General features: G+C 40.0%; 1 protein-coding gene across 1 annotated transcript in view; it reads right to left on the minus strand.

Moving 5' to 3' along the window:
• The window catches only part of GPR158 (G protein-coupled receptor 158), a 509,338-nt gene extending 498,815 nt beyond the window's left edge, over window positions 1–10,523 (minus strand). Inside the window, exon 1 of the mRNA XM_066385278.1 lies at window positions 9,514–10,523. Coding sequence (XP_066241375.1) covers window positions 9,514–10,415 — 902 coding nt within the window. The 5' untranslated portion in view covers window positions 10,416–10,523. The remainder of the gene's footprint in view (window positions 1–9,513) is intronic.
• Between the last annotated feature and the right edge of the window lie 351 nt (window positions 10,524–10,874).

Below are 10,874 nucleotides of genomic sequence, written 5' to 3' on the forward strand. Positions count from 1 at the left end.
CATCTACAAGTTAATGCTTCTCACTCTCTTCCTCTCTCTCTAATAAATAATAATAATAATAATAATAATAACAATAGCCACACCAGAAAAAGAGAGGGAGGAGAGAGAAAGGAACAGAGAGCCTATTCAAACAAATAATTGATGAGAACTTCCCAACTCTATGGAAAGAGCTAGATCCTTGAATGCAAGAAGCAAACACCTAGTTACCTCAACCAAAAAGGCCTTCTCCAAGGCACATTATATTAAAATTGTCAAAAATTAATGGCAAAGAAAAAATCCTCAATGCAGCCAGGGAAAAGAAGAAAGTAAAATATAAAGGAAAGCCCATCAGTTATCACTGGACTTCCCAGCAGAAACTCTACAAGCCAGAAGAGAATGGACCCAAACATTCAAAGTACTGAAAGAGAGGAATTACCAGGCAAGTATACTATATCCATCAAAGTTACCCTTTAAATATGAAGGAAAAATAAAGACTTTCCCAGATATACAGAAGCTGAAAGAATTTATCAGAAAAAAACCTCTACTTCGGTAAATACCTATGTAAAGAAGTTATTCAACCATATACAAAGGTCAAAACACTACAAAACTATGAGTAAGATCTCCAACAAACTTATAGCATAAATGGTGATAATTTGTGACAATAGCATGAAAGGGGGGAGAGTAGAGATCTGAATTAGCAAAAAAAGGATGGAGGCCAAGAGCATTCATAAGACAAAGGACTATTATCAGTGGTGGGATTCAGCCCACTGATTTGGCAGAACTGATATCAAACTTTTTGTTGAGTTCCGTGAACCAGTTGTTAAAATGGCACTTGTAATCAGAGTTCTCTCTAAGGTGGGCACCTGGGCAGCCACCCAATGTGGGAATCACAAATTTACATAAAGGAATGAAATCCTACTCCTACAGTAAAAAGATGATGAAGGATAAATCACACAGCCAGTGCTTGGATGCTCAGATAAAAGTGAAGAAAATTGCAAGTTTCAATAAGAAAGCAATATGGAAATATCTTAAATAACAGTTTTATTGGTTTTTGTCAGAAATTATTTAATATTTTTTCATTAATATTTTAAAACTTTCTTATAGTGTACTTTTATGTACCTCTTTTATTATTCTTTTTCAGTATTAAATGCATAAAATAATAAACCACCTTTTGGTATATCATTTTTTTATACTTAAAGTAGTCATCAGGGCCTGACTGGGCAGTGATAGTGTCAGACTGGGACGTGGAGGACCCAGGTTCAAAACCCAGAGTTTTCTGGCCTGAGCAACTGGCTCACCAGCTTGAGCATGGGGTTGCTGGCTTGAAGCCCAAGGTTGCTGGCTTGAGCCCAAGGTTGCTGGCTTGAGCAAGGAGTCACTCACTCTACTGTACCCTACAGGTCAAGTCACATATGAGAAAGCAATCAATGAACAACTAAGGTGCTGCACCAAAGAATTGATGCTTCTCATCTCTCTTCCTTCCTGTCTGTCCGTCCCTATCTGTCCCTCTCTCTGTCTCTGTCACACACACACACACACACACACACACGTGTGTGTGTGTGTGTGTGTGTGTGTGTGTGTGTATATATATATATATATATATATATATATATATATATATATATATATCATTAGGGCAGAAAACTGGTTGTTATATTATTTGAACCCCACCACTGACTATTATATATCTGAAACTTTCTTTTTCAATAACCTAATAGTAACCACCCACAAAAGAAGAAAACAAACTGAGATACATAGCTTTAAAAAAAAAAGAGGAAACAGAGGAAAGAAGTATAAAATACCACAAAACAAAAACAACTGGCAGAAACACAATGGAAAAGAACCAATGGAGGCAGAGAGCTAGCAAAAAAACAAAAAATAAAATGGCTATGGGAAATTCTCATGTATCAATAAATGCCCTAAATGTAAATGAACTGAACTCACCAATAAAGAGGCACAGAGTAGCAGATTGGTTCAAAAAACAAAACCTAATCATATGTTACCTTCAGGAGACACACCTAAACTGTCAAGACAAAATTAGACTCAAAATAAAAGGATGGGAAATGATTCTTCAAGCAAATAACATCCAAAGAAAAATAGATGTAGCCATACTTATATCTGAAAATACTAATTTCAAAACAATAAGAATAAAAAGAGACAAAGATGGATATCTCATAATGATAAAAGGAGCACTACATCAACAAAACATAACACTTCTATAGATATATCCACCAAATCAGGAAGTACCAAAATATATAAAACAACTACTAAGAGAACTAAAGGGAGAAACAGACAAAATCACAATCATGATTGGGGATCTTAATATTCCATTGACATGTCTAGATAGGTCATCCAAAAAGAAAATCAATAAAGAAATATCAGAATATCAGCCTTACATGACACACTAGACCAAATGGACATAATTGACATTTACAGAAACTTTCATCCCAGAATATCAGCTTATACATTTTTCTCTAGTGTCCATGGAACATTCTCAAGGATGGACTATATATTGGGTCACAAAACTAGACTCAAAAGGTTCAAGGAAATTGGAATTATACCACACATATTTTCTAACCATAAAATGCTCTAAAATTAGAATTCTATTGCAAAAAGGAAGCAAAGAAAGCCACAAAAATTTGGAAATTGAACAACACACCACTAAAAAATGATTGGGTCAAAGAAGAAATAAAAGCAAAGATCAAAAGCTACATAGAAGCCTGACCTATGGTGGCACAATGATAAAGTGTCGACCTGGAACACTGAGATCACCAGTTTAAAACCCTGGGTTCACCTGGTCAAGGTACATATGGAAGTTGATGCTTCCTGTTCCTCCCTTCTCTCTCTCTCTGTCTCTCTCTCTCTCTTTCTCTCTCCTCTCTTTAAAATGAATAAATAAAAAGAATCAAAAAGGGGAGGCTATTATAAAATTCTTTAAAAAGCTACATAGAGACAAATGAGAATAACAACATGACATATAAAAACTTCTGGGATACAGAAAAAGCAGTAATAAGAGAGAAGTTTATATCATTATAAGCCCATCTCAAGAACCAAGAGAGATCTCAAGTAAACAGCCTAATATTTCATCTTGAAGAACTAGAAAAATAAGAACAAAGGCAACCCAAAGTCAGCAGAAGAATAAAAATAATAAAAATTAGAGCAGAACTGAATGAAATAGAGAATTAAAAACTGTACAAAAAATACAACAAAGAACTGGTTCTTTGAAAAGATTAATAAAATTGACAAACCCCTGGCTAGACTAACTGGAAAAAAGGAGAAATGACTCATGCAGACAAAATCAGAAATGAAAGATGTGAAGTTACCACAGAGATAAATAAAGGATCATATTAGGATACTACAATATAAAAGACTACATGCCACCAAATTCAATAACCTAGAAGAAATTAATAACATCCTAGAGCTATATAATCTTCCTAGACTAAATCATGAGGAAGTAGAAAACTTAAATAAACTAGTATATAGTGAGAAAATTAAAACAACTATCAAAATCCTCCCAAATAATAAAAGTCCAGGACCAGATGGCTTCACTAATGAATTCTACCAAACATTCAAAGAAGATTTGGTACCCATTGTTCTCAAAATCTTCCAAATAATTGAAGAGGTAATGCTTCCTAACACATTTTATGAGACCAACATCACCCTGATACCAAAAACTGGCAAGGACACCACAAAAGAAGAAAACTACAGACAAATATCTCTGATGAATACAGATGCAAAAATTCTAAACAAAATAATAGCAAATTCAATACAATACATTCCAAAAAATAATACACCGTGATCAAGTGGGGTTTATTATACTAGAAGTACAAGGAAGCTTTAACATATGCAAATCAATTACTGTAATATACCACAACAAAACAAAGTATAAAAATCATATGATATTATCAATAGATGCAGAAAAGCATTTAATAAGATACAACATCCGATTATAATTAAAACCTTCAATGAAATGGGTATAGAAGAAAAGTACTTCAACATAATAAAGGTTGTATATGACAAACCATCAGCCAATATTATATTCAATGATGACAAACTAAAAGCCTTTTTTCTAAAATCAAGAACAAGACAAGGATGCCCACTCTTACTACTTATTTTCAACATAGTTCCGGAAGTCCTAATCAGAACAATCAGGCAAAAGGAAGAAACAAAAGGCATTCAAATTGGGAAAGAAAAAGTAAAAGTATCACTTTCTTCAGATGACATGGTTCTGTATGTAGAAAACCCCTAAGATGCCACCCCAAAACTGTTAGAAACAATAAACAAATACAGTAATGTCATATAATACAAAGCCAATATACAGGAATCTACTGTTTTCCTGTATGCCAACAATGAAACATCAGAAAATGAAATGAAAAAAAAATTCTTTTATGATAGCAACAGAAAAAAAAATAAATAAATAAAATGCCAGGAATAAACAAAGTATGAAAAGGGCCTATATATGGAAAACTACAAAGCATTATTAAAATAGGTTGAAAAGACACAATGAAATGGAAAGATACTCAGTGTTATGGAAAGATATTCCGTGTTCATGGATTAAAAGAATAAACATAGTTAAAATGGCCATATTACCCAAAGCAATATACAGATTTAATGCAATGTTCATTAAAATCCCAATGTACTTTTTTAAATAAATAGAATAGAAATATCATCAATATCTGATAGAACCACAAAAATCCAAAGAAATTCTGAGAAATAAAGAACAAAGCTAGAGGTATGACACTACCTGACTTGAAATTATACTAAAGAGCCATGATAATCAAAACAGCATGGTACTGGAAGGAAAAGTAGACATACAGACCAATGGAACAGAATCAAGAGCCCAGAAATAAAGCACATGTATATGGGCACATAATTTTAGACAAAAGACCAAAAACACACAATGGAGAAAGAAAGCCTCTTCAATAAATGGTGCTGGGAAAATTGGAAAGCCAAATGCAAAAAAAAAAAAAATGGAACTAGACTACAGTTTGTCCTCATGTACCAAAAAAAGTCAAAATGGACCCAAATATAAGATTTAAAACCATAAATTACAAAGAAGAGAACATAGGTACTGTACTTAAGGACCCTGGCCATAGAGATCATTTTATGAATTTGACCCCAAAGGCAAGGGAAGTAAAGGCAAAACAAATGAATGGAACTATATTAAACTAAAAAGATAGTTTAAAAGAAACTAGCAACAAAACAAAAAGGCAGCCAATTGAATGGGAGATGATATTCACAAACAATAGCTCTGACAAGGGGTTACTATCCAAAATATATAACAAACTCATAAAACTCAACAACTAAAAATCCAGTTAAAAATGGGGAGAGGACCTAACTGACACTTCTGCCATTAAGATATACAAACAGCAAACAGATACTAAAAGATACTCATTTTCACTAGCTATTAGAGAAATGCAAATCAAAATTACGTTGAGATACCACTTCACACCCGTTCACTTGGCTATTATCAATAAGACAGGTAATAACAAGTGTTGGAGAAGCTGTGGAGATAAAGGAATGCTGGTGGGAATGTAAACTGGTACAGCCACTATAAAAAATAGTATATAGGTTCTTCAAGAAATTAAGAATAAAGTTACCATATGACCCAGCAATCTTTCTGCTGTGTATCTACCCAGAAAACCCTAAAACATCTGTTTGCAAAGACATATGCACCCCCCTTGTTCATCGCAGCATTATTCACTGTGGCCAAAACTTGAAAACAACCAAAGTGTCTCTTGATAGAGGACTAGATAAAGACGATGTGGTACATATATATAATGGAATATTAATCAATCATAAGAAAACATGAAATACTGTCATTTCTGACAACATGGATGGACCTTGAGAATATTATACTGAGAAATAAGTCATTCAGAAAAAGCTAAGAACTATATGATTTCACTCATATGTGGGAAATAAAACTGAGACTCCTAGACACAGACAAAATTGAGGTGGTTACCAGAGGAGGGGGGTGGGGGTCGTAGAAGGGGGGCAAGTAAACAGTGACAGAAGGTGGTTTGACTTTGGCTGCTGGGCACACATGCAATGTATAGATCAAGTGCAAAGAAGATGCATACCTGAAACTTGTGTGTTGCTATGGACCAATGTCACTCATTAAATTTAATTTCTAAATTAAAAAAAATTAATTATAAAGTTTTTTCTCTTGTCTTCCATAAGGGAGTCAATATCAACAGATTTTTTTCATTATAGATAAGACTTTTTACAAATAACACTCTACAGGTTCAAAGTATATTTACAGTTATGATTGTAGTCCCTAATCAAAGTTTCCCAAAAATTCATTTGAGGTTGACTCTGTTGCTATACCTGTACAATGTTATTTTCCTGTATTTTAGAATATTAGCATATACATCTTAGATGATAAATGTTATCAACAGAAATACTTTTGCCTTTTGTGAATAAGAAAAGTAAAAAAAAATGGACCATTTAAATATAACTCAATTGTGTGAAATTATATAATCTTTTTCTTAAAACTCAACAGCTATGTTAGATGGGTTAATTATTTTGTCCTAAAAGATGATAAAGAGTAAACTATGTTCCTCATCATACATTATGTGCAAAGGTCCGGAGAGCCCCAGAAATAAGGCTTAGGAACATGCATACCGATCTCAGTGTGAACCAGAGGCAACAGGCCTGGATCCTGTTTCTTTTGTTACTATGTGAATTTTGGACCAGTCACTTCAACTTTCTGGTTCTGTTTCTTTATCTATGAAACAACAGGAGGAGGAACCACTTGATGATCTCTTTAAGGTTTCTCCAGTTCCTATATATAACTTCTGTGTGTATCCTCCATACAACATTTGAGGGGCACAGGACATGGGACAGAAGCACTCACATGAGAGCCCTTATTCTGCTATTTATGCATGCTGCCAGCACAAGCCAGATTCTGTAGAAAGCCTGACATTAAATGGCCTGGCTTCATGCCTTGCCTAAAGAACACCATCGATTACTATGAAAGCACTTAAAGAGGCTCAGCAAGAGGAGACTATTTTCTGAATGCAGTCCAAAAAATAGGTGGGGAGTGTGGGAGCCCTCACAACCTCAGACTGTGTCCTCAGCCTTTCATCTTGGCTGGCAGAGGCACTGAGTTCATTTAGGTAACCTGTGCTTTCTGATCCTTAAGAGAAATCACTCTGAAAATGAATTGCCCTCATTCTGAGTTCCATGTCTGATGCTTGAAAATACACATTTTTTTTATGTAGTAAATACATCCATGCAGAATCCTAGGACACCTTTATGAAGAGTTTAGCACAGTGGTTAAAGTATGAAATGGGCTCAAATCCTGGCTCTACTACTTAACTGCTGTGTGATCTTGGAAAACAAGTTTAATCTCCCTTTGCTTCAGGTTCCTTTTCTGTAAAATAGGGAAATTAACAAACCCTAACTCATAGAATTGCTGTGAGGTTTGATTAAGATAATATATGCGAAGCAGGTAGCACAGAGCTTGACATAAAGTAAATGTTGGAGGAAGAGTTGACTGATCCTGGGACCTAGGACCCCCTTCTCAGGTTTATTTGAAGGTCACAATTTGCTGTCAGTGAATGGCATCTGCTGAGCTTCCCTCCTCTGAGCAAACAAAATGGCAAAGACTCAAAGTTGGAATGAGCTCTTATTAATAGGATCCTACAGAAGTCAGGAAGAAATGAGCTAATTCTGAAAGTAGGAAAGAGTTACTCTGGTTTAAGACAAGATCTTTAAAAGAGATAGAACACACACACACACACACACACACACACACACACACACAGTATGGTCATACAGAATCAGAGAAGATGGGTTGTTTTTCGATTAATGCCTTCTTAAGTGTTGCCAGAATTAAAAGCTACAGAATTTTATAACTGGATTGCTCCCTAGAAATCATCTAGTTCCAACTCCCTGAGTACATAGATAAGTAGCTATAGATAAGTAGCTGAGGGCCAGAAAGGTTAAGCAACTTACTTGAAGTCATTCAGCAGTAAATGGCAGTACCAAGATAAAGAAGCTTTCTGACTCCCCCATTTGCCCACGCAGTACTCAGCCTAGTATCTTTCATCTGGTCTCCATCCTGCCCTTGTTGTGCCAAACAAAGCATTGAGACACAAGATTCTCACTTTTGCCCTGGTTCTCAAAAGTGAAGAAGGAACCTCAACCCTCTCCCTGTCCCCAGACCTTCCCAGAGCCTCACAACCTGGAAGTTCTGGAAGATCCTGGTCAATATGTGGCCCTCTTTGGAGTTTCCGCTCTCTCTGTCAATTCTTATGGGCTACTTCTAGAGCAGGGATAGTCAACCTTTTTATACCTACCGCCCACTTTTGTATCTCTGTTAGTAGTAAAATTTTCTAACTGCCCACCAGTTCCACAGTAATGGTGATTTATAAAGTAGGGAAGTAACTTTACTTTATAAAATTTATAAAGCAGAGTTACAGCAAGTTAAAGCATATAATAATAATTACTTACCAAGTACTTTATGTCGGATTTTTGCTACGTTTGGCAGAATAAATCTTCATAAAACAACTTACTATAGTTAAATCTATCTTTTTATTTATACTTTGGTTGCTCTGCTACCGCCCACCATGAAAATGGAACGCCCACTAGTGGGCAGTAGGGACCAGGTTGACTACCACTGTTCTAGAGGTTTCTCTTTTCAAAGGTCAGGCACTTTCCAGGGGAGAAGTTACCACCTATTAATTTGCAAATTTTCATCTTCCTACAAATGCTATGCTCTGAGACAGGAAATACAAAATTAGTTTCCTCCAAGCTCCCTGAGTGAGTTCAGTCGGAAGGAGTCCCTCCCTCCCTAAAATAACTCAACCAGGTTCATTTATAAAATGCTTGAGAATATGAAGAGTTGGAGGACTTTTAGGTATGCCTGACACAGAGAGCAGGAGAAAGAAAGGCCCAAGGAAGGGGATCTGCACTGGGAGGAGGCAGGAAATGGGTAGAAGGAGCTGGGCAAATTGCAAAGTCTGAATCCTGAGACAGCTGTGCTGTCGCGCCTGACTCACTGCTGAGGGAACAGAAGTGCCAAGGGGTTGCGCTGCTTTAATTACAACAGACTGGTGCCCCAAACTACACACAAGGGAAGCAGGCAAAAGCTACCCTGAAGTGGCAGAAACAAGGAACTCTCTTCCTCTGACTTCCCTTTCCTTCTAATCCGGTGCTGACCATTCCGTGCCGGTTAGGCACTGCCCTGAGCCCTCCAGGCGGGCAGCGCCACCCCTGCTCCCCCAGGGACTGAAGAGAAGCCTAGGGGAGCAGAGGTTTTTCTCAGATCTCCCAAATGCTCTCCCGACTCCCCAGCCCCTAGCAGGGAAACTGATCTGACAGAAGCTTTCCTGAGTGTCTGAAGCTAACAAATGCGGGGCGCTTCTTGTCCGAAGCACATGAGCCCGCATGGGGTGTTCCTCAGCTTCAATCTCTGCTGTGAGGGTGGGAGGCGTAAGTGTCACATCCAAGTGTTCCTTCCCCACAGGCGCACCCACCCACGAAACTGGAAGGAAGGCTTTGTTTTTGCCTTCCCACCCCCCTCCCTACCTGAATTCCGGGACCAGGTTAGGCTGCAGCCCATAGAAAGCAGCGGAGAGAGTGGCCAGCCACCCGGGCTTGTAACTCCCGTTCTCGCACTCCAGGTAGGGCGGAGACCACCTGACGTGGCTTTTGTCGCCGCTAAACCAGTCTCTGCGCCGCCAGCCATAGCCCATGCCCCAGGGCCCCTGATGGGGGCCGCGGCGGTGTACAGGAGCCCGCCACTTGCGCCGGACGCCGTGGAACCACTCGGTCTCCACTGTGGCGTTGGCCAGGTGGTGTGCCGAGGAGGACAGGTCCTGAAACAGAATGCGACTCTCCTCGCGCGTGGCCTGGAGGAAGAGCTGCGGGGCAGACGCGGACAGCGACTGGGTGCTGAAGGTGATGGCCGCCCGGGAGATGCTGGGATCTCCCTCCAGGAGACTCCGCACCAATGCCTGGATCCACGCCACGTTGTCTTGCAAGTTCTGCTCCTGCGACTTATTGCTCTCCAGCATCATGTTGAGGAAGTTGATGGCGTGTGTCAGCGTGTCCAATGCCCCGTACAAAGAGGGATGGGAGTTGGCTAGGGTTGTGGACTTCCCTGGCAGGCCCGCCAACTCATAGCGGCCGGAGCAGTTGGTTCGCTTCAGCTGCTGGGAGTCTCCGGTGTAGAGGTAAGAGGCCACGTCCACGGGCACCTCCTCGGCGAGTTTCTGTGCCAAGATGGTGCTGCCGGTGGAGCGGCCCCAGGGAGCAGAGAGATCCGAGGCAGAGGCTAGAGCCGGCTGCTGGGCGTGCTGCTTGGCCCTCGGGGTCCTGTCTCGAGGAGAACCTGGCCGTCCCGCAGGGTTGCGGCTGGCGCCAACGGCCCCCAATTCCAGATGAGCAAGCAGGAGACAGAGGAGTAAGGGATAAGCCATGGCTCCCATCTGCCTCTCGGAGAAAAGAGGAGGTAACGGGAGGAGTCACTTTTTAAATTCTGGTCGTCAGCTGATCAACAATAAGACTCTTACGAGGAGTCTCTCCCCCCCACCCCACACACACACACACTTACCCAGATGGCACCCAGTGGGAAAGGACTTTAAAATAAGAATGTCTCGAAATTGGCCCGCTGGCTATCTTCACAGGAAATCGAATCACCTGTGGCAACGCCGGCTGCAGCCGCTCCACGCTGGGTCTGCTCGCGATTACGCACCTCCCGGTTTAGAGGCGAACAGGTCTCCTCCCCTCCGGCTCCCGGCAGCTGTAGTTAGCCTGCTCACGTCTTTCTGCTCGCAGCTTCCTCCGCCGCTCTCACTGAGGTGTGTGCAAGAGCTGCTGCCGCCGCCGCCGCCGCCGCTGCTACCGCCGCGACCGCCGCGGACGCTGCTCCCTCATCTCACCCGCGG

Source organism: Saccopteryx leptura, chromosome 5, assembly GCF_036850995.1.
Source record: "Saccopteryx leptura isolate mSacLep1 chromosome 5, mSacLep1_pri_phased_curated, whole genome shotgun sequence".
Taxonomy (NCBI): domain Eukaryota; kingdom Metazoa; phylum Chordata; class Mammalia; order Chiroptera; family Emballonuridae; genus Saccopteryx; species Saccopteryx leptura.